Raw genomic sequence first — 25,711 nt, 5'->3', positions numbered from 1 at the left:
TTATTTGAATTGAGTTATATTATCTGGTTTTAGGACACAAAGCTAAGCCCTAAAACAAATATGTATCGTTTATTTTCGCCCATCCGGTAATTTCCATTGGATAAGAAAGTTTCTGGTTGTCAATTAATGAACTTAGGTCCTCATCATTTGAAAATATATGAGCATTTTTTATGAAAGATTTGTGCAGTACAATCATTAAACTCAGAAACTGAATCCCCCTCAAAATCCCCCAAGTTGTTCTAGTCGAGTGAACGAGGTCCCCACCCGTCGTCACACTTCCTCCTTATCATACTTTTCTTAAATCGCTTCCCCAGCCAGTCAAGGGCATAATTTGATATGTAGGGATCATCCTACTGAAATCATTAATCAACCCAATTTATCCCTCTACAACCTACATTCTACATCGTCCAAATGGCACCTAAAACTTTCTCATCACCGCCACATTACGCTACATATTCACCGCTTGATTTTCGTTTTCAAACAAACACGGACCAGTTATGCAATGTTTGTACTGGGTGTAACCCTCTCTGTAAGACTTTTATCTGAGGTGCTGTACCAAGGTAATCAATATTTATGCCATTGACATACCCAGATAACAGAAAGAGCTCTTCAGCAAAAAACTTGGAGGGTGATTTACACCTTTGCGAAGCGGATATTAGTCTGTCTAATATGCTTTGGAGGGAATTTGGATTATATTCCGGGGAAAACACAACGTTCATGCAAAAAGTCCTACGTTTGGGTACAATCATGAACAAACAAAAGTTCAAGTGTAAACAAAATCAAATAATTTACTTCATTTCAGTGATCTGGTTGAGTTTACACATTTGCACGACAAATAATTTCAATTTCCCTTGCTACAATTTCCACATGAGTCCTGTTTACTATCAGATAATGAACAAAAAATTTTATATTGAATGTTCATGGTATTACTCGAAAGGGGGGCACGAAGGGCACGAAACTCAGATAACAATAACTCATTAAGTCTTATTCCCTCAATTGAAGGCACTTTGATTTCAATCTACATTTGAAATTTCACATAATCAGGAGTCGGCCTCGCTTTTTAGTAGTTTTGTCATCATGTTGTTGTTGGTATTTTTTTCTATGCCTTCCTCACCAACTACAAAACCAATTGCTTTGAAATTTTTAATGATTTAATATTGTATTTTTCACTAGAAGTTTATAACTTTTAAGTATTTCAAAAATGTCTGTGGGGTTTATGGAAATGTTTTAAGGTGCAATGACATTAAAAAAATTAGAGCACTTGTGACGCTTCCGCGATCGCGTTAGTCGTGAATTTTATTATTTAACAATAAAAAAGGAAAATTTTCTAAGAAACAAGTATTCAATCGTTAATCGTTAGGTTGCGTAAGCTTGGAGACTCAACATGCCTGAGCCTAAAAAATATATCTTCAAAATCTGACATCGGTCAAACAAGCAAATATTATTGAAAATCAAAAATCCTGGTCTCGTTTGCTAGCAAGTCCAATTTTAATCACTCATGAGCGTTGTTATTGTACACTATAACTCCACTCATAAGTTTACTTAAACTTTTTAAACATTTTTAACACGGAAGTTACTCATTATCTTTCGAATATCCTTACAGCTAAAACGTAGAGGTTTCAAGTACGATGAATAAGGTACCCATTTGATATTTTTTCTATCGGATGTAAGTCTGTCCCTAATGCCAAGGTGATAATTTGGAACATATTCTGGAGAAAGCATAACTTTTGTACAAGCGTCCTAGATTTCTGAAACTTTGGGTAAAAAAATCAGCGAACAGAACTTCGAGCGCAAACTACTGTAAATTGAATTGTTTCCAAATGGCTATTTAAAATATTAATGTGTCAGTTTTTTAGGTCGCCCTCTATTACCGAAAAAAGCAAGTGAAAAAGTGAATGCGACGCTTGTTTAAAAGAAAACGACATACAATATATATGTCCATGGTAAAATGTAAAATATGCCTTAGCAGGCTGAGATGTAAAAACAAAACAGGGCCAAGTTCCTAATGATCATTGTATTGCTCCAGCAGCCACGACTATCAAAATGAATAAGTTTGAATGTATTATCATGGTATCACTCATGGTACATGGTATGCAACAAATTACATTTAGTTTTCTATATCGGATTTATTTGTTAGACATTTTTAAAAATGAATTGTAATTATAGAACTTGGATACACGAACAATACAAATTTAAATGGATTGAATTTTTTTTTGGTTTATTCAGCTTTAATAAGAAGATTCCTAGAATATATATCTGTCGTCAGAAGATTCTCATTCTCCATTCCATGATCACAAAACGTATATTGTATTATTCATCAAATTATCATCTATGACACACAAGCACGGAAATGACACCATTTTAACGTTTGACACTGTAACTTTAAGCCAAAGCTCAAACAAATATTTGATTTGGTTTTTATGTTGCATCAAAATACAGGCCGTTTTCTGTGATATATATACAATTTCTTGGAGGTATAATTTGAAAGAATTTTGATTTTAACATAGATTTGTTGATTGCGCTTTATTGCCGAACTATGATTAGATTGCGTTTGCACATGGATACCAATTAGATTGGGTGCTACTTTCCTATGTCTTCTGCCAGTTCCTCCAACCAACAAATAATTTTGTATTATTTCGCAAATTAATTGTATTGAGAGCATAACCTCCATCGCTAAGATTCAGAACTCGTTCACATGCTTTCTCAAGCAATTCTAGTGTGAGAATAAAGTGTCACGTGCGATGAGCTCAAAGCTGTTGTATCCTACAGGAAACTATTTATCAATTAGAAAGCAACGTTGATTATTGCTCCAGGCACCGCAGGCAGAGTAACAATGAGGATGTGATATCTGCATACATATTGGTTGTATTGTGGCTCTGCCTTTCAACGCAATTTGAGACCTCATTATGGATTTTTGTAATTGTAGAACTAGTCTAGACCAGAGGTGTGCAACCTGCGAATGTGACCCACAAGGAAAATGTGCCAAATGCATATTCTAGAATGAGACAGATTTGACAGGAAAGTATTTGGAAATGAATCTTTTTACCGATAACATCTCGACCAAAATAACTTTCCACATTTGAAAAAAGTCACAGAATAGATCACTTTTTGACTCAAGATATTGGGATAAAACTCTTTTTCTAAAATGGGCGTCATTAATTCTCCTTCTCGATTGGTTAAGACAGACGAACACATGGAAAAGAAACTTCGAGTTGCAAGCTCTGTCAGTAAATAAATAATTTGGATTAAGTATTCAGGGAAAAAGCTAGCTGCACATTTCTCACATCAATAAAGGTCTCGAACCCCTGATCTAGCAGACCAGTGTCTATTCTATATATATTCGTGTATATGTATCACGTCGTCAATATCCAATTAGTCAAAGCTTCATTATACGAATGCTGCCGTGATATAACTAGCCATATGAGTTCCATCGTCGAACATAAAATTGATAATAATTGAATAATCTTATAAAAGTGATTGATCTGAATAACGGAAGACTACTCGGAAGTGCGTAGGCTGTAGAAGAACATGATTTCTTGCATGCGATGAACAAAAAATAATCAACAAGAATTACGAAAGAGTTTGATCCTAAAACTCTTACTTATAAGTTCAATAAATTAAATGTCAATCAATAACAAATCTATCATTGAAAAAATAATATCCTTGATCACGGTAAAACAATTTACAAACATAAAAACCTTCCACTGCCGAGATATTTCTAGTGACTTCATTCTGAGCTCATTTTTTAAACATGTAATTGACACGACCAATGATCATGTAATTAGTGATTGATATGAAACATGAAGGGTGTCCGGCAAGTTCCTTTTCATTTCTTTCAACAATAAATTAAAAATAAGGTTAAACGTGAAAGATGGTCAGGGCAGTCGTAAATCGTGTTAAATTAGAGGCAATTTCAAAGACAGATACGATTGATCAAATTTGCAATTGAGGAAGTTTGACTTATAATAAGCTTATTAAAGAACATGACGTGTTGGTAGATTGTTACGACATCACACGTTGAATGAGGTTAAGTCCATAGCTGACATGACATCTTTCATATAAATTTGCTTAATACCATATTGAGGTTGATAATAGCCCATTTGCTCGAGGTTCAGGTTTTCGAAGGCTATCAATGAATGCCATTAGTAAAATCTGTTTGGGTTTATAGAATTTGTTGAGAACAAGGAAGACAACAAAAACCACTTAAAAATTTAAGATAAATTATATTTTATAATGAGGTGTGTAGTTCCAACGTTAGAAAGTTTTAATTTGTCGAACAAACCGAGGCTCAAGAACGTAACGAAGGATCGACTCAGATAATTTATCCACTTTATGTAAAATACTTCATTAGTTGTTATGAAATTACCAGTAACATTTATTCCTCCATTGCAATAATTAATTCACCACGCTATCATGGATTTCATATATATTATAAGTTAGATTATTTCCGAATTTACACCAGGAACACCACGCAGTGCTGTTAATTAAAATTTGAAACTAAACTCTCCGAGCACTGAATATATACTGCGGCGTAATAGATGTTATTATGTAGGATATAGAACCAACATTTTAATAATGCAATGTTTTCTATTAACTAACCATTTGTGTGTTTTTGATGGAGTACATTTAAAAGGGGCCAGGACCAAGAAAAAGTTATATTTTTTTCAAAAGTGAAACTCAATTTCGTTCCGTTTTATATGTTCATAAATTTGTGATATCTGCTAGCATGTTCATTATTTGCTATACTGTATATATATAAATAACTAAAGCCAATTTTGTTTTAAAAATATTTTCATTATTTCAAGTGAGTAATGTATATACTATCTAATTTTAGAACATGAAGCCTAGTCCTAAAACAAATATGTTTAATTTTTGTCCGCCCATCTAGTAATTTATATTGGATATCTTTCGGAAATTTCTGGTTATGCAATAACAAATTTAGGTCCTTATCATTTGAAAATATATGCGCATTTTATATGAAAGATTTGTGCAGGAAAATCATTGGACCCAACAATACATATTTTGCGCATAAGGCTTAATAGGCTTGAAACATTTAATATAACAATTAATTTGCTATTATTCATATTTTTTTACATTTACCATGTAAATATCATTTATGTCGTTTTCTTTGAAACGAGCGTTGCATTCACATTTTTATATGATTTTTTCGGTTTAATTTTGTTCGCGCTTGAACTCCTGTTTGTGTAATAATATACCCCAAAGTTTCAGAAATCTTGGACGCTTGTACAATAGTTATGTTTTCTCTGGAATATGTTCCAAATTACCACCTTGGCATTAGGGACAGACTTGCATCCGTTGGGAAATAATTGTCAATCAGTCACTTGGTTTTCTGATGAAGCGCAATATCTCCTTCCAGGACATGTCAAGCACCATTAAAGTTTCCGGGGAAACGGCACCTTCAGTCGTACAGAGACCGTAACACCCAATAAAATGCACGACATGGGTGATCATTTCCAAACATGGCATAATCGGTCCCTATTGGTTTAACGCAAAAATGAAAAAGCACAAACGGCGAGTACGATACCGAGGAAGTTCTGGATATCACTTGAACGATGGAGAGGGGTTCATAGAGGTGACCAGGGGCATCAGCAGCACGAAGTCACACATCAAATACACATTTGACTGGCTGAGAGGGCGATTTCAGGAATGACGGATCAGCAGTAACGTCGAGTGGGTGCCTCATTCATCGCACTCGAACCCCACACAAAATCTAAGTTGTTCAAGTCGAGTGAACGAGGTCCCCACTCGACGTCACACTTCCTGCTGATCAATCTCTTCTGAAATCGCTCTCCCATCCAGTCAAGGGCGTGGGGATTCGCCCTGTCTTGCTGATATCATTAATCAACTCAGTCTATCGCGCAATAATGCCCAGAACCTCCTCAGCGCCGCCACATTGCGCTCTATATTCACCGCTCGATTTTCGTCTTCAAACAAACACGGAAACAGTTATACAATGTTTGGACAAGGCTTCCCATGCTTTGCAATATATTGAGTGTAATGTCTCTGCAGGACTTTTTTCGGAGGTGTTGTACCAAGGTAATCAATATGTTTGGCATTGACATATTCAGACAGCAGAAAGAGCACTTCAGCAGAAAACTTAGAGGTTCGTTGACACTTTCGCGGAGCGGATATTAGTCTGTCTGCTATGCCTAGGAGGTTATTTGGATTATATTCCGGAGAGAACACAACTTTAATGCAAAACGTTCTATATTTGGGTACAATCATGTTTAAACAGAAGTTCAAGTAGTCTGTCTGCTAGTGTAAACAAAATCAAATAATTTACTCCACCTCCACTAAGTAGTAGGAAATATGTAGGTTCCGTTTTTAAAGTGAACCTGTATATTTAGAGGTATCTTCAAAGAATTATTCATTGATTCAATAATATTTCTGTACATTTACAGCACATGAAACAACACAAAGATCCCTTTTCTCCTGCACTGTTCATCTGATAAATAATTTTCTTCGCTCAAATTGGCATTTTCACATAAGTTCAGTTTACTATCAAATAATAAACACCCGATGCTATATTGAATGTTCCTGGGATTACATAACGGCAGCTACGCTTCTAGAGGCACCAAAATCAGATAACAAAAAATATCATCAACTCCAGAAAAGGCACTTTCAATCCACTAGTGATTTCAATCTACATTGGAAATTTTACGTAATCAAAAGACGATCTCGCTCGCTGTTTATGGGTAATTTTGTACTACGTAACGTTTTGATCGATTATTGCAGTGGAATATATAAAGAGAAGGGTTAGACCAGTTCCATTGGAGCAGACATCCATCGAGAAGAATGGCGTCGAAATGCAGCGATAAGACTTTCATACGATTGTATGAAGATAAAGAATTAGCATATATGTATGCAAAACATCGACCTTCTTATCCTGCTGCGGTACGTGAAACAATTATGAAATATTTAGAAAAAAATAGCAATGCAAAAAATGAAGAAGGAAAGTTTGAAAAAATGTTGGATGTAGGATGTGGAAGTGCAACATTGTCAACGCAAACGTTCACGTCGTATTTTGAATCAACAATAGGGATTGATATCAGCGAAGTTAAAATTGAGGAAGCAAAAAGACTGAATAAATGTGGGAACGTTGCTTTCGAATTGATTGATGGTTATGATTTTCCCGTGGAAGACAATAGTGTTCATCTCATCACTTTCGCCACTTCCATCCATTTTCTTGATCTAAAATTACTTGAAAAAAAATGTGAACGAGTTTTGAAACCTGGCGGATGTTGTGCTGCCTATGCAATTAATTGGGGAGATATCACAGGTTTCAGCGTTGGAAGAACTGATTGGAGACAAAATAGGGTTTTACTCAATTTGATTGTTGAAGACTTTTATGTCAATATAAAAGCACATCTTAATATTTTCGCGGCACTCAGACGAAATCAACAAGTTTATGATCAAATCCTAAATTCATCTAAAATAAAGCTTCAAGAAATTGTACGTGAAAGAGAAATGACGCTTCGTCAACTCAAAAATGTTTTCCGCACTGTGGGTGACTACGTCATTTTTATGAAACATGAGAAGTCAACTACAGATCCTCTCGAATTTCATATTTATATTCGAATTTTACATTTTTAATATCATTACAACATCATGAGATAATGAAGATCCTGAACGTAATGCCTGAGCTTCCCCAGAATTCCATCTGATTTTGACAGTCTCTTATGCAATTCAGTGGTATGGGTTTTCAATTCAGTTTGTCGTCAATAAGAAGCCCAAGATATTTAAAAGAGTGGACAATTTCAAGTCTGAAACGAATAATTTTACTTGATAGATTTGCATCTTTGGTTCGAGTTTCAGAGCTAAACAACATGACTTTGGATTTTGTAACATTCACAGTGGGTTTATTACATATCATCCAATCACTTTCTTTTACTTTAGTGTTCTCCTCGGCTTGGATTGAGATTAAATTTTTTGCACTGTCGAGCAGGCAGGCATCATCGGCGAAATGTTTGTTCAATAAAATTTGAGCAGTTTGAGAGATCGTTTATAGAAAATAAAAAAAATTCAGAGGGCCCAGAACGCTTCCTTGAAAAATTCCGTAGTGGAAATATACCTCCACATATTGATATCGTCCAGATAGTAAACACTTAATGAATTGCCTGAAACCCAACTCACACAAGATTACAAGCATTTAAAGTAGTCTACCAGCGGCTCCGCACGAAAACTGAAATCCACGTATGAAATTCGAAATATTTCCATCGTTTATTGAGTAATGGGGAAAAGGCGTCGTCGATGTATTGTATATATGTTGCTCAACACCATAACCTAGTGGACCTATATAAAAAAAACACAACGTGATTAAAATAGAATGTGTTTTTCCCGATGTGCCCAATTCGACCCTCCAAGCATTGAAGGGTTAACCCACGCTGTCGTGACATATCTATCTACTCTAGTTCTATCAACAAACATGAACTTGACCATGACTGAATACACATGTAGGAGGGATTGATCTAAAACGTGAAAGATTGTTCGGTAGTACGCAGCAGAGAATGATTTCGCAGATTAAACAATAATTTATCAAGAATTGCAAGGAATTTAGATCTTGATACTGAAACCTATTTATCAGTCAAGTAAATGTCGAACGAAGACAAATGTATAATAGAATAATATGCTTGATCACGGTAAAATGTTTACAATCATAAGGATCATTTGTCGTGGTATCCGCTCTGATTAGTTTATTATAAGATTTGAATAATCTTTAATTTTTTTAGTAAAAGACTATACGAACCACATTTATCGAAATCTGAACGCTGACAACAATTTAAGAAACAAGAAAGTAGCGCATTTACAGCAGTCTGAACTTTAAACGACTGTTTGGCCGTATTTACTGGCCCTGCAATTATGTATCACTTTCCAATCAATCAAATTTTACTATCGAAATATTTCCAGGGATATTATTCTGAGCTCTATTTTCAAACATGTAATTGATAATGACTTGACGATCATGTAATAGTGATCGATATAAAATACGAGAATATCGGTCAGAGACCTATGACTTATCGATCAAAAGTAAGAGGATCCCCCAAAACAGCGCTCTTACTCCGCTTTCCACAACGTTGGTATTTCTTGCGTGCGATGAACAAAAAAAAAATACGTGCATGGTGATCGCTAATCGTGCCAAATTAGAATCGATATCGAAGACGAATGTCACTGGTCAAATTTGAAGATATCGACGCGTGTGCAAACTCGTGTTTTCGTCGGAAATCCGCAAGTGAGTTGTGAAATCCGATCGTTTGATTAAGCGACGCGCACGTGACCTGTCGCCTCGCCTGTTACCAAATTTTCAAATAGTAAATTGCTATTCTAATAATTGAATATCCGAATATATGCCTAGCCCTACTCAGTAACCAGTAATTATTGACTCGGTTATTGCTATGTGAATAAATTTCATTCCATGTGTTATGTAAAGTCTAACGTAAATCGGAACTTGGGGCTGATAGTTAAGTTTCGCACAAACGTTTGCGGCCCGCAGTGAATTTCTGGCTCGTTGCGGACTCATTCAAACGCTCCGTGGACTCATTTGAGACCTGAGACTCGTATTGGTAAACACTGGTATAGATATATGCTAATTATTTATCTTCATACAATTGTATGACTCGTATGAATGCCTTTCTTTCTGTATCGCTTTTCTTTTCGATGGATTTCTGCACTCATGAAGCTGGTACAACTATTCTCTTTACATGATCGACTTGCAATAATGCATCATTATTCAATCGATCAAAACTTTTTCTAAGGATTTAAACTTATTCATTTATTGACATGGACGTTTTGCACAAACGCTGTGTTCTCCTTATCATATGTTTTAAATGACCTTCTCGGCGTCTGTGGCAGACTTTCATCCGTTCGGGTTACCTAAAATACGACATACATGATTTTTACCTGATAAAATTACTGGTTATAGAAATGCTGTACAATTTACATGGTTTTTCGATGCTACTATGTGTTATACGCAATAGATATATTGTTGGGTCCAATGATTTTCCTGCACAAATCTTGCAGGATAAATATTCAAATGATATCCAACAGAAATTACTAGAGGGGGCCAACAAAAATTGAACATATTTGTTTTAGGATTTGGCGTTGTGTCCTAAAATTAGATAGTATATACAATACTCAATTGAAATAATGAAAATATTTAAAAAAAAATTGGCTGTAATTATATATATATTGTTAATAATAAACATGCTAGCAGATATCACAAATTTATTTACATATAAAACGAAACAAAAATGAGTTACACTTGTTAAAGGACAAATAACTTTTATTTTTGGTCTGTGGCCCCTAGCAAATGTATTCCATATACAAAATCTCGCAAGTGGTCAGTTAATATCGAAGAACACATTGCATTAATAAAACGTTGGTTATGTCCCACTGAATGAATCCAATACGCCACTGGATATGTCCACTTGAAGTGTTTAGTTTCAAATTTCAATTCAATTACATTCCACCATTAATAATCCTTCAATTGTTGCAAAATAATTTTGAACTTGAACATTTTATTTATACTACAATTTCAAAGCATTAAATTTATTTTCCGAAAACGAATATGGGATATACCATTTCAACGTTTAAAATGATGTAGTCGTCAGAATAAACATCGTTCAAAGGCAGGTTTTTTTTTCCGATGTTGTTACCAAAGTTTTCCAGAGGGTCAATATTTGGTTTACCTTGTTTCATTAAAGTGATATAGCCGCCAAATGTCCCAAATATGTCCTTAAGCTGGCGTAATGACATTGCCTTTTCGCAAATAATTTTTTTGTTTTGTTTTGTATTTGATCATAGGTCGGTCAATTTCTGTTCAGAGTCAAAATGTTTTATGGATGAGCATCTGTGTCAGCATTTCAGCTATGAATGGATTCAACAATACTTCAAGATGTTTGGAGTCACTTTCCGGTTTGGTTACCTCTTTAATGCTTCCAAAGTTCATTAAATAAAAAGCAAAACATCCACTGGGATTCAAAATTTTTCCACATTCTTCTTTAAATAACTCTATATCAAGATAACGAGTCGATGTTGCACAAGAGTTGAAATCAACTGTGTTGTCTTTTATAGAATATTTGTTTGAACTTGCCCCCTTGAGTGTTGATTAGATGCTTTTTCTTTAATTATCCTATAATTGATTCATGTACAATGTGAGGGTATAGAGGTCGTTATTTGGAATAACTTTGTTCTAAATCTTTATCTTCGTAGGCGCGAATGAGCTTGGTGTTCTCATTGTCTGTGTTGGGCTCTTCCATTCTAATTACTTTGCTATTACGGTTACGATGAAAGCGATTCCCTGAAAATATGTGCTAATTCAGGCAGCCAGTGGCGTAGCATCCACCCCGCGGTCGCCCCAAGCGGTTAAAATTTAGACGTTTAAGCCGCAAAACCAAAAGCTGCATTGCAAAAGCAGTAATGCACATCTTATAATGTTGATGTTAGTTCTGCCGTAAATATATAAATCGTTTTGTTACGTAACAATGCCGAAGTCGTCGATTTTCGGCGTCGTGTGGTTTGATTGCACCGGCCACCGGCACAATTACGAAGGCTGTCAGATTGATGTCGAAAGCAAAACCTCTTAGTGGCGCATAAAAACGAAGAATAAAGGGAAGAAGAGGAAGAACGTATAAAAAAAAAGTAACCAAGATAAACGAAATATTTAAACCAAAACTGAAACAATTGGACTTGGGAATACCGAACGTAACTGAGGAGGAATTAAGCCTAGCAACGGTGGTATCGGTAGAAAACCAGATGCGTGTTCAATCTCCAAAAGTGATGGCGCCGGCGCGAATGAATTTTCTTCCAAAACTTACACGACAATGATCACAGGTAAGCTACTGATTTTTGCAGCAAATTGAAAAAATTGATATGATGAAGATGGTGGATGAGTTTGCTAACACGAAAGCGCAAATTTTAGGTTACCATTGCTTTTTTATACCGACATGTTATGCTTTTTGACGAAATAAAAAAAACTTTGTTTTAGCTTATGTCCGAGAGTTTTTAGGTTCATTTCCACAAAATATTTTTGCATGGGGGGGCCCACGAGAGTCTTGCTACGCCACTGCATGCAGCTGGTTATGGGACATGCCAGTGATGTAATGTCTCACAGGAAAAACAATAATTACGAGTTGAGCAATGGAGGATTAAATGTTAGTCTTAATCCATATCAACTAATGAAATATTTTACATGAAGCAAATAAAATATTAGAGTCAGTCACGAAAATAAATTTTTTAAATTACGAAATATCTAGCTACTCCCTGCTTCAAAGTAAGTGGAAAATTCGTTTCGTTCTTGAGCCTCGGTTTGTTCGACAAAATTAATTAAAACTTTCTAACATTGGCTTCACAACGCGTTATCATAAAATATAATTATTTTCAGATTTTTTGAAAACTATTAAGTGGTTTTTGCTTGTTTTTCCTTTCTTGTTTGTTGTGTTCTCCTTGGTGCAAACAAATTCTATAAAATTAAACAATTTTTACTATTGGCATTTATTGAAAGCTTCTGAAAACTTGAACCCCAAGCAAATAGGCTATTAATGACCTTGATCTGGTAATACGCAAAATTATATTTACGATGTCATGAATACTCTTTACCTCATTCTACGCGTGATATCATGACAGTCTAACAAAACTTCTTCTTTGCTTATTATGCGTCGAACTTTTTTCATTTGCAAATTTGGCCAATCGTATCCATCTTTGAAGTTGCCTCTAATTTAGCACGTTCTATGATTGCCTTGACCATCTTTCACGTTTAATCTTATTTGCAATTTATTGTTTGTTCATCGCATGAAAGAAATAAAAAGAAACTTCCCAGACACCCTTCATGTTTCATATCAATCAATATTACATGATCGCTTAGTCATTGCCAATTACATGTTTAAAAATAGAGCTCAGAATGAAGTCGCTAGAAATAACACGACAGTAAAAAGTAAAAAAAAATTTACGAATGTAATTTTTTATGTAATCAAAGATATAATTTTTTTTAATGATATATTTGTCATTGTTTGACGTCTAATTTATCGAACTTATAAATAATTCATGCCTTTAAATATGGCACTTTTTGGCTCAACTTTTTGGCTTTTGTTTTTCTAAAATGGGAGTCATCAAATCTTCTTTTCGATTGGTTCTGATAGATGATCATTTGGAAAATGGATTTTGAATTGCTAGCTCTGTTATTGAATAAAAAATTTGAAATAGGAATTCGGGGACAAAAACTAGCTGCACATATTTTCACATCAACAACAAAAAGAATCTATTTTTGTTTCTGTAACTACTGGAAAGCCTAAGTTTAGTGTAACGGTGCGACCCGCGGTTGCACCAAGTTATTTGTATCTGGCACTGCTGTATTGAAGGTTGCACACCCTGGTCTATACCAATGTCTATTCTTTATATATTCGACTTGCAAGTCGTCAATGTTCCAACTAGTCAAATTTTATTTTTACACAGGCTGTCGTGATATTTCTATCGACTTGAGTTCTATCATCGAACATAAAATTGACAATAATTGAATACTCTTGTAAAAGTGATTGATTTGAATAATGGAAGTGACTTCATTCTGATTTCTATTCTCAAAATTGGTAATGACAATGACTAAGCGATCATGTGATAATGACTGATATAAAACATGAAGGGTGTCTGGGAAATTTTTTTTTTTATTTCTTTCATTCGATGAACAAACAATAAATTGCAAATAGGTTAAACGTGAAATGCGGCCAAGGTAATTGTAAATCGTGTTAAATTAGAGGCAACTCCAAAGTCGGATACGACTGGTCAAATTTACAAATAAAAAGGTTTGAATAATAATAAACGCATTAACAAAGAAAAAGTTTTGTTAGGTTGTCACGATATATATCACTCGTAGAATGAGGTAAAGTTCATAGTTGAGTATTCATGACATCTTTTATATAAATTTGCGTATTACCAGATGAAGGTCAACAATAGCCCATTTGCTTGGGGTCAGGTAGTCAGAAGCTTTTATTAAATGCCAATAGTAAAAACTGTTTAGGTATATAGATTTTTTTTAGAACAAAGAATACAGGAAAAACCACTTAATAATTTTTAAAAAATCTATATTTAATTATATTTTATATTGAGGTGTTTTGGCATCGCGTAATTATCATTTGATTCATACGGAGCTTAGTCCGTAAATATTTTTCCTTGTGAGACTATTGCGAAAGTAACTTATAATATCAAATCACTGGTATGTCCCATAACCTGCTACCTGACTTAACATATATTCTCAGGATATGTCGCTCATCGTAATATAACAAATTAATTATAATGGAAGAGCCCCATACCGACAATAAGAACACCAAGCTCATTCGCGCTTACGAAGATAAAGATTTAGCAGAAAGTTATGCAAAATATCGACCTTCCTACCCTCACATTGTACATGAATCAATTATAGGATATTTGAAGAAAAAGCATCTAATCAACACCCAAGATGGGAAGTTCAACCAAATGCTAGATGTAGGATGTGGAAGTGGAACATTGTCAACACAACCTTTTTCTCCGTATTTTGAATCAATACTTGGAGTCGATATCAACAGCGCTAAAATCGAAGAAGCAAAAAAGTTGAACAAGTGTAAAAACGTTTTTTTTTAAGGTGATTGATAGTTACAAATATCCTATGGAAGACAACACAGTTGATCTCATCACTTGTGGAACATCGATTCATTATCTTGATATAAGGTTATTTGAAAAAGAATGTGAAAGAATTTTGAAACCGGGTGGATGTTGCGCTTTTTATGTAATGAACTTTGGAAGCATTAGAGAGGTAAACAAACCGGAGAGTGACTCCAAGCATCTTGAAGTGTTGTTGAATCCATTCATAGCTGAATTTATGATCGACATAGATGCTCATCCATGTAACTTTTCGGCGCTCAACCGAAATCGGCCGATCTATGATCGAATACAAAACAAAAGAATTACTTGAAGAAATCATTTGCAAAACGAAAATGTCATTACGCCAGCTTAAGGACATATTTGGGACATTTGGCGATTATATCACTTTAATGAAACAAGGTAAACCAAATATTGATCCTTTGGAAAACTTTGGTAACAACATCAGGAAATCCCTGCGTTTGAACGATGTAAATTCTGACGACTACATCATTTTAAACGTTGAAATGGTTTATCCCATATACTTGTTCGCAAAATTAATTTGATGCATTGAAATTGCAGTAGAAAAAAATGTTTAAGTTTGAAGATATTTTGTACAATTGAAGAAATAATAGTGGGATGTGAATGAAATAAAATCAAAACTAAACACTTCGAGCACTGGACATATCCACCGACGTATTGGATTCATTCAGTAGGATATACAACCAGTATATCTTAATGCAATGTTTTCTCCGATATGAACTGACCGTTTGCGTGTTTTTTGTATATTTACTAGGGGCCACAGATCAACCCAAAAAGTTATTTATCCTTTAACGAGTTTAACTCTATTTTGTTTCGTTTTATATGTACAAAATTTTGCTATATCTGAGCATGTTTATTATTTATACAATATATATAAACCTACACCCAATTTTGTTTCAAAATAAGTCCATTGTTTGAATTGAGTTATTTTATCTGATTTTAGGACACAAAGCTAAGCCCTAAAACAAATATGTATTTTTTTTATTCGCCCATCTAGTAATTTTCATTGGATAAGAAAGTTTCTGGTTGTCAATTAATGAACTTAGGTCCGTCCTCATCATATGAAAATATATGAGCTTTGTGCAGTAAAATCAATAAACTTCAAAACTGAATCCCCATCGAAATCCCTCAAGTTGTCCTAGTCGAGTGGAACGAGGTCCCCACCCTACGTCACACTTCCTGCTTATCATACTTTTCTTAAATCGCTCCCCCAGCCAGTCAAGGGCATAATTTGATATGTAGGGGATCATCCTGCTGAAATCACTAATCAACCCAATTTATCTTTTTACAACCTACATTCTACATCGTCCAAATGGCACCTAAAACTTTCTCATCACCGCCACATTACGCTACATATTCACCGCTTGATTTTCGTCTTCAAACAAACACGGACCAGTTATGCAATGTTTGTACTGGGTGTAACCCTCTCTGTAAGACTTTTATCTGAGGTGCTGTACCAAGGTAATCAATATTTTTGCCATTGACATACCCAGATAACAGAAAGAGCTCTTCAGCGAAAAACTTGGAGGGTGATTTACACCTTTGCGAAGCGGATACTACTATTAGTCTGTCTAATATGCTTAGGAGGGAATTTGGATTATATTCTGGGGAAAACACAACGTTCATGCAAAAAGTCCTACGTTTGGGTACAATCATGAACAAACAAAAGTTCAAGTGTAAACAAAATCAAATAATTTACTTCATTTCAGTGATCTGGTTGAGTTTACACATTTGCACGACAAATAATTTCAATTTCCTTTGCTACGATTTCCACATGAGTCCTGTTTATTATCAGATAATGAACATAAAATTTTATATTGATGAATGTTCAAGGTATTACTCGAAAAGGGGGCACGAAGGGCACGAAACTCAGATAACAATAACTCATTAAGTACTCTTCACTCAATTGAAGGCACTTTCAATCCACAAGTGATTTCAATCTACATTTGAAATTTCACATAATCAGGAGTCGGCCCCGCTTTTTAGTAGTTTTGTCATCATGCTGTTGTTGGTATTTTTTCTTATCGTGATGGAAAATTGCCTTTCTCATCAACTACGGAACCAATTGTTTGAAATTTTCAATGATTTAATATTGTATTTTTCACTAGAAGTCTATAATTTTTATTTATTTCAAAAATGTCTGTGGGCTTTATGAAAATGTTTTTAAGGTGCGATGACATTAAAAATTAGAGCACTTGTGTCGCGTTAGTTGTGAATTTTATTATTTAACAATAGAAAAGGAAAATTTTCTGAGAAGTATTCAATCGTTAATCCTTAGGTTGCGTAAGCTTGAAGACTCAACATGCCTGAGCTTAAAAATATATATCTTAAAATTTGACATCGGTCAAACAAGCAAATATTATTGAAAATCCTGGTCTCGTGTGCCAGCAAGTCCAATTTTAATCACTCATGAGCGTTGTTATTGTACACTATAACTCCACTCATAAGTTTACTTAAACTTTTTAAACATTTTTAACACGGAAGTTACTCATTATCTTTCGAATACCCTTACAGCTAAAACGTGGAGGTTTCAAGTACGATGAATAAGGTACCCATTTGATAATTTTGTCCAGCGGATGTAATTCTGTCTCCAATGCCAAGGTGGTAATTTGGAACATATTCTGGAGAAAGCATAACTTTTGTACAAGCGTCCTAGATTTCTGAAACTTTGGGTAAAATAATCAGCGAACAGAACTTCGAGCGCAAACTACTGTAAATTGAATTGTTTTCAAATGGCTATTTGAAATATAAATGTGTTCAGTTTTTTAGGTCACCCTGTATTACCGAAAAAAGCAAGTGAAAAAGTGAATGCGACGCTTGTTTAAAAGAAAACGACATACAATATATATGTTCATGGTAAAATGTAAAATATGCCTTAGCAGGCTGAGATGTAAAAACAAAACAGGGCCAAGTTCCTAATGATCATTGTATTGCTTCAGCAGCCACGACTATCAAAATGAATAAGTTTGGATGTATTATCATGGTATCACTCATGGTACATGGTATGCAACAAATTACATTTAGTTTATTAAATCGGATTTATTTGTTAGACATTTTTAAAAATGAATTGTAATTATAGAACTTGGATACACGAACAATACAAATTTAAATGGATTGAATTTTTTTTTGGTTCATTCAGCTTTAATAAGAAGATTCCTAGAATATATATCTGTCGTCAGAAGATTCTCATTCTCCATTCCATGATCACAAAACGTATATTGTATTATTCATAAAATTATCATCTATGACACACAAGCACGGAAATGACACCATTTTAACGTTTGACGCCGTAACTTTAAGCCAAAGGTCTCAAACAAATCTTTGATTTGGTTTTTATGTTGCATCAAAATACAGGCCGTTTTCTGTGATATATATACAATTTCTTGGAGGTATAATTTGAAAGAATTTTGATTTTAACATAGATTTGTTGATTGCGCTTTATTGCCGAACTATGATTAGATTGCGTTTGCACATGGATACCAATTAGATTGGGTGCTACTTTCCTATGTCTTCTGCCAGTTCCTCCAACCAACAAATAATTTTGTATTATTTCGCAAATTAATTGTATTGAGAGCATAACCTCCATCGCTAAGATTCAGAACTCGTTCACATGCTTTCTCAAGCAATTCTAGTGTGAGAATAAAGTGTCACGTGCGATGAGCTCAAAGCTGTTGTATCCTACAGGAAACTATTTATCAATTAGAAAGCAACGTTGATTATTGCTCCAGGCACCGCAGGCAGAGTAACAATGAGGATGTGATATCTGCATACATATTGGTTGTATTGTGGCTCTGCCTTTCAACGCAATTTGAGACCTCATTATGGATTTTTGTAATTGTAGAACTAGTCTAGACCAGAGGTGTGCAACCTGCGAATGTGACCCACAAGGAAAATGTGCCAAATGCATATTCTAGAATGAGACAGATTTGACAGGAAAGTATTTGGAAATGAATCTTTTTACCGATAACATCTCGACCAAAATAACTTTCCACATTTGAAAAAAGTCACAGAATAGATCACTTTTTGACTCAAGATATTGGGATAAAACTCTTTTTCTAAAATGGGCGTCATTAATTCTCCTTCTCGATTGGTTAAGACAGACGAACACATGGAAAAGAAACTTCGAGTTGCAAGCTCTGTCAGTAAATAAATAATTTGGATTAAGTATTCAGGGAAAAAGCTAGCTGCACATTTCTCACATCAATAAAGGTCTCGAACCCCTGATCTAGCAGACCAGTGTCTATTCTATATATATTCGTGTATATGTATCACGTCGTCAATATCCAATTAGTCAAAGCTTCATTATACGAATGCTGCCGTGATATAACTAGCCATATGAGTTCCATCGTCGAACATAAAATTGATAATAATTGAATAATCTTATAAAAGTGATTGATCTGAATAACGGAAGACTACTCGGAAGTGCGTAGGCTGTAGAAGAACATGATTTCTTGCATGCGATGAACAAAAAATAATCAACAAGAATTACGAAAGAGTTTGATCCTAAAACTCTTACTTATAAGTTCAATAAATTAAATGTCAATCAATAACAAATCTATCATTGAAAAAATAATATCCTTGATCACGGTAAAACAATTTACAAACATAAAAACCTTCCACTGCCGAGATATTTCTAGTGACTTCATTCTGAGCTCATTTTTTAAACATGTAATTGACACGACCAATGATCATGTAATTAGTGATTGATATGAAACATGAAGGGTGTCCGGCAAGTTCCTTTTCATTTCTTTCAACAATAAATTAAAAATAAGGTTAAACGTGAAAGATGGTCAGGGCAGTCGTAAATCGTGTTAAATTAGAGGCAATTTCAAAGACAGATACGATTGATCAAATTTGCAATTGAGGAAGTTTGACTTATAATAAGCTTATTAAAGAACATGACGTGTTGGTAGATTGTTACGACATCACACGTTGAATGAGGTTAAGTCCATAGCTGACATGACATCTTTCATATAAATTTGCTTAATACCATATTGAGGTTGATAATAGCCCATTTGCTCGAGGTTCAGGTTTTCGAAGGCTATCAATGAATGCCATTAGTAAAATCTGTTTGGGTTTATAGAATTTGTTGAGAACAAGGAAGACAACAAAAACCACTTAAAAATTTAAGATAAATTATATTTTATAATGAGGTGTGTAGTTCCAACGTTAGAAAGTTTTAATTTGTCGAACAAACCGAGGCTCAAGAACGTAACGAAGGATCGACTCAGATAATTTATCCACTTTATGTAAAATACTTCATTAGTTGTTATGAAATTACCAGTAACATTTATTCCTCCATTGCAATAATTAATTCACCACGCTATCATGGATTTCATATATATTATAAGTTAGATTATTTCCGAATTTACACCAGGAACACCACGCAGTGCTGTTAATTAAAATTTGAAACTAAACTCTCCGAGCACTGAATATATACTGCGGCGTAATAGATGTTATTATGTAGGATATAGAACCAACATTTTAATAATGCAATGTTTTCTATTAACTAACCATTTGTGTGTTTTTGATGGAGTACATTTAAAAGGGGCCAGGACCAAGAAAAAGTTATATTTTTTTCAAAAGTGAAACTCAATTTCGTTCCGTTTTATATGTTCATAAATTTGTGATATCTGCTAGCATGTTCATTATTTGCTATACTGTATATATATAAATAACTAAAGCCAATTTTGTTTTAAAAATATTTTCATTATTTCAAGTGAGTAATGTATATACTATCTAATTTTAGAACATGAAGCCTAGTCCTAAAACAAATATGTTTAATTTTTGTCCGCCCATCTAGTAATTTATATTGGATATCTTTCGGAAATTTCTGGTTATGCAATAACAAATTTAGGTCCTTATCATTTGAAAATATATGCGCATTTTATATGAAAGATTTGTGCAGGAAAATCATTGGACCCAACAATACATATTTTGCGCATAAGGCTTAATAGGCTTGAAACATTTAATATAACAATTAATTTGCTATTATTCATATTTTTTTACATTTACCATGTAAATATCATTTATGTCGTTTTCTTTGAAACGAGCGTTGCATTCACATTTTTATATGATTTTTTCGGTTTAATTTTGTTCGCGCTTGAACTCCTGTTTGTGTAATAATATACCCCAAAGTTTCAGAAATCTTGGACGCTTGTACAATAGTTATGTTTTCTCTGGAATATGTTCCAAATTACCACCTTGGCATTAGGGACAGACTTGCATCCGTTGGGAAATAATTGTCAATCAGTCACTTGGTTTTCTGATGAAGCGCAATATCTCCTTCCAGGACATGTCAAGCACCATTAAAGTTTCCGGGGAAACGGCACCTTCAGTCGTACAGAGACCGTAACACCCAATAAAATGCACGACATGGGTGATCATTTCCAAACATGGCATAATCGGTCCCTATTGGTTTAACGCAAAAATGAAAAAGCACAAACGGCGAGTACGATACCGAGGAAGTTCTGGATATCACTTGAACGATGGAGAGGGGTTCATAGAGGTGACCAGGGGCATCAGCAGCACGAAGTCACACATCAAATACACATTTGACTGGCTGAGAGGGCGATTTCAGGAATGACGGATCAGCAGTAACGTCGAGTGGGTGCCTCATTCATCGCACTCGAACCCCACACAAAATCTAAGTTGTTCAAGTCGAGTGAACGAGGTCCCCACTCGACGTCACACTTCCTGCTGATCAATCTCTTCTGAAATCGCTCTCCCATCCAGTCAAGGGCGTGGGGATTCGCCCTGTCTTGCTGATATCATTAATCAACTCAGTCTATCGCGCAATAATGCCCAGAACCTCCTCAGCGCCGCCACATTGCGCTCTATATTCACCGCTCGATTTTCGTCTTCAAACAAACACGGAAACAGTTATACAATGTTTGGACAAGGCTTCCCATGCTTTGCAATATATTGAGTGTAATGTCTCTGCAGGACTTTTTTCGGAGGTGTTGTACCAAGGTAATCAATATGTTTGGCATTGACATATTCAGACAGCAGAAAGAGCACTTCAGCAGAAAACTTAGAGGTTCGTTGACACTTTCGCGGAGCGGATATTAGTCTGTCTGCTATGCCTAGGAGGTTATTTGGATTATATTCCGGAGAGAACACAACTTTAATGCAAAACGTTCTATATTTGGGTACAATCATGTTTAAACAGAAGTTCAAGTAGTCTGTCTGCTAGTGTAAACAAAATCAAATAATTTACTCCACCTCCACTAAGTAGTAGGAAATATGTAGGTTCCGTTTTTAAAGTGAACCTGTATATTTAGAGGTATCTTCAAAGAATTATTCATTGATTCAATAATATTTCTGTACATTTACAGCACATGAAACAACACAAAGATCCCTTTTCTCCTGCACTGTTTATCTGATAAATAATTTTCTTCGCTCAAATTGGCATTTTCACATAAGTTCAGTTTACTATCAAATAATAAACACCAGATGCTATATTGAATGTTCCTCGGATTACAAAACGGCAGCTACGCTTCTAGAGGCACCAAAATCAGATAACAAAAAATATCATCAACTCCAGAAAAGGCACTTTCAGTCCACTAGTGATTTCAATCTACATTTGAAATTTTACGTAATCAAAAGACGATCTCGCTTGCTGTTTATGGGTAATTTTGTACTACGTAACGTTTTGATCGATTATTTCAGTGGAATATATAAAGAGAAGGGTTAGACCAGTTCCATTGGAGCAGACATCCATCGAGAAAAATGGCGTCGAAATGCAGCGATAAGACTTTCATACGATTGTATGAAGATAAAGAATTAGCATATATGTATGCAAAACATCGACCTTCTTATCCTGCTGCGGTACGTGAAACAATTATGAAATATTTAGAAAAAAATAGCAATGCAAAAAATGAAGAAGGAAAGTTTGAAAAAAATGTTGGATGTAGGATGTGGAAGTGGAACATTGTCAACGCAAACCTTCACGTCGTATTTTGAATCAATACTGGGGATTGATATTAGCGAAGCTAAAATCGAGGAAGCAAAAAGACTGAATAAATGTGGGAACGTTGTTTTCGAATTGATTGATGGTTATGATTTTCCTGTGGAAGACAATAGTGTTGATCTCATCACTTTCGCCACTTCCATCCATTTTCTTGATCTAAAATTACTTGAAAAAGAATGTGAACGAGTTTTGAAACCTGGCGGATGTTGTGCTGCCTATGCAATTAATTGGGGAGATATCACAGGTTTCAGCGTTGAAGGAACTGATTGGAGACAAAATAGGGTTTTACTCAATTTGATTGTTGAAGACTTCTATGTCAATATAAAAGCACATCCTAATAATTTTGCGGCACTTAGACGAAATCAACAAGTTTATGATCAAATCCAAAATTCATCCAAAATAAAGCTTCAAGAAATGGTACGTGAAAGAGAAATGACGCTTCGTCAACTCAAAAATGTTTTCAGCACTGTGGGTGACTATGTCGTTTTTATGAAACAGGAGAAGTCAACTACAGATCCTCTCGAGATTTTTGACAAAGAAATAAGACAAGCACTCAAGCTCGAAAACGATTTATCAGATGAGCATATAATTTTAAAATTTAAAGAGGTGTTTCCCATTTTTGTGTTTACAAAGCCCAAAGTTCAAAACCCGACAAAGTTTTATGAGCGAAATTGCATTTATTTAAGAAAATCACTATATGATTAAAATGTACTAATATATGTCAATCTGTTTTATTCCCTCGTTTCAATTTCTATTGTTACGCCAACTTGAACAAGTAAATGTTCTGTATAAAGCCATAACTTGCATTTATTTGCCTAATTAATGATAATAATAATTTTTGTTTTGGAAACTTTTGAGCATTTTCAGAACAAATTCGGAAATGATCTAAACTGACATAAAAATGGATTCTGTTCTATTCTGTATGTTGGCTCTTAAGGGTACTAAAGGTCAAGGTTAATTTCATGGAGTAACTAATGCAAATAAGAAACCATTAAATATCAATTTTTCTACCTTTCATCCAATTGAGAATGGTATTGTATTGCGTTATTTGTTTCATTTGTTAACAATTCAGTTCATTTCTACTCATATTATTAAGAAAGTAAATTAATTAATAACTTTCCCCATTTCAACTAAGCTAAAATATTGTAGCTTATCTATTCCATCTGGAGTTATAGAATCAAATTTATTAATTTATGATCACATTTCTCTTAAAAATTTGGTATCAGTTCAGTTTTCAAACTATATTCGAATTTTTAATTTTCAATATCATTACAACATCATGAGTTAATATTTACTTAAGAATACTTGTCATTATGATAGTCTAACTCTAGACTCTAGAGAATTCTAACTGCCCTATTTTGTAAAACGTCCAATTTTTGCATCGTTGATTTGATAATGGAACCCCTTACAGTTATCGAATACTGGATATGAGACGGGGAAAGGGAAAAGTAATCAGTTCGGAAAGTTTTGTCCTGAACGTAATGCCTGAGCTTCCCCAGGATTCCATCTGATCTTGACAGTCTCTTATGCAGTTCAGTGATATGGGTTTTCAATTTAGGTTGTCGTCAATAAGAAGCCCAAGATATTCAAAAGAGTGGACAATTTCAAGTCTGAAACGACTAATTTTAATTGATAGGTTTGCATCTTTAGTTCGAGTTTCAGAGCTAAACAACATGACTTTGGATTTTGTAACATTCACAGTGGGTTTATTACATATCATCCAATCACTTTCTTTATTTTAGTGTGCTCCTTGGCTTGGGGTGAGATTACATTTTTTGCACTGACTAGCAGGCAGGCATCATCGGCAAAATGTTTTTCTTTCAGTGCCAAGAACGTGTATAAATGTCCTTTGGCACATACCGTTTAGTGCCATTGAAGTATCTATACGTCATTAAAAAAGGAAAAGGGGAAAATATATAGAAGAAGTTCAGGATGAGGTATTCGCGGCCGTTTTTTCCCTTTTTGCTCTCTCTTGGTACGAAGGTGGGGAAGATATGACGTAATCCAATGAATCGCATCATTCCAATTTTACTGCGATGGAAGTAGCGTCTGCGATTTACTAAACTAAACTAGCATGGCCAGTGTACATATTAACCGTTAATAATGGGGGGAAATTATGTTGAGACCGATTGACGACATCACACCTGGTTTCAAATTCTTCCGGTAAAATGATTGAAGGATGTAGAAAATCAACTTATCAAACATGGTCAATTTGTAAATGTAAATGTAAACCGCATAATTTGTTTCAAATAGACTGTCGGAATCTAACCACATGCTGTACCGGCCTGCAAAGATTAGATAATTTACATATCAGTGGCATACTATGTTTGATTGTAGAATGTATAGAAAATACGTCATTGCCTAATATATCAATAATAAACACGAATCGTTTTATTACAACTAGTTGTCATTTGTAATTGCATTTAGGCGCTTCAACTGCGTCGCATCAGTAAGGAATCGGACAGGCGGAATACATCTGTAAATAGGGAGTTGATACAAAATAGCTCTTCCCGTAAATAATTTTACATCTACGACCTAATGCTGAAATGTGTAAAATACCAATATTGAACTTTGTTCTTCCGTGTCTTGAAAATGGTTGGGCTCTAATTATAACTAATTACCTTTAGATTTAGCGATTTTCTAACAAAAAAATACTACAATCATTATGATAGTTAACATCGTTACCGAGAAATTCAATACTCCATTTAAAATGCAACTAATTCCGGTATTAACAGTCGGTATTGACACTTTAGGTACCGGAATTCAACAGCTTAGTGTACAGACACCCATATGAGAACATCGGCAGAATTTAGGTTAAACTTTTTACGTTTATTTTTCAATATGTATTTGTATGTAGGGGTGAAAATTATGGGTCGTTGGACCTTGTAGTGCAATAAGTATCCACTCTTTACTACGTTATTTATGTATTACTGTTGATATATATATCAAGTTATCATCAATTTTTTTATATGACTCATTTGAAAATCACAATCTACCAAACGCTATCGCCAAAACAATTTGTCATCTTCGCTGAAAAGTTGATCATGGGCCAAAAGTATTTCAAACATAAGTTGA

General features: G+C 34.6%; 2 protein-coding genes across 2 annotated transcripts; both read left to right on the top strand.

Moving 5' to 3' along the window:
- Positions 1-6,987: 6,987 nt before the first annotated feature.
- Positions 6,988-7,614, top strand: LOC120329876 (putative methyltransferase DDB_G0268948). The gene has a single exon (XM_039396669.2). The coding sequence runs from the start codon at positions 6,988-6,990 to the stop codon at positions 7,612-7,614; it is 627 nt and encodes a 208-aa protein (XP_039252603.2).
- A 14,953-nt stretch (positions 7,615-22,567) lies between these two features.
- On the top strand, positions 22,568-23,341 carry LOC144430446 (uncharacterized). The gene has a single exon (XM_078118381.1). The coding sequence runs from the start codon at positions 22,568-22,570 to the stop codon at positions 23,339-23,341; it is 774 nt and encodes a 257-aa protein (XP_077974507.1).
- The last annotated feature ends 2,370 nt before the right edge of the window (positions 23,342-25,711 follow it).

Source organism: Styela clava, chromosome 12 (assembly GCF_964204865.1).
Source record: "Styela clava chromosome 12, kaStyClav1.hap1.2, whole genome shotgun sequence".
NCBI lineage: Eukaryota > Metazoa > Chordata > Ascidiacea > Stolidobranchia > Styelidae > Styela > Styela clava.
This window is presented reverse-complemented; position numbering and strand designations above follow the sequence as displayed.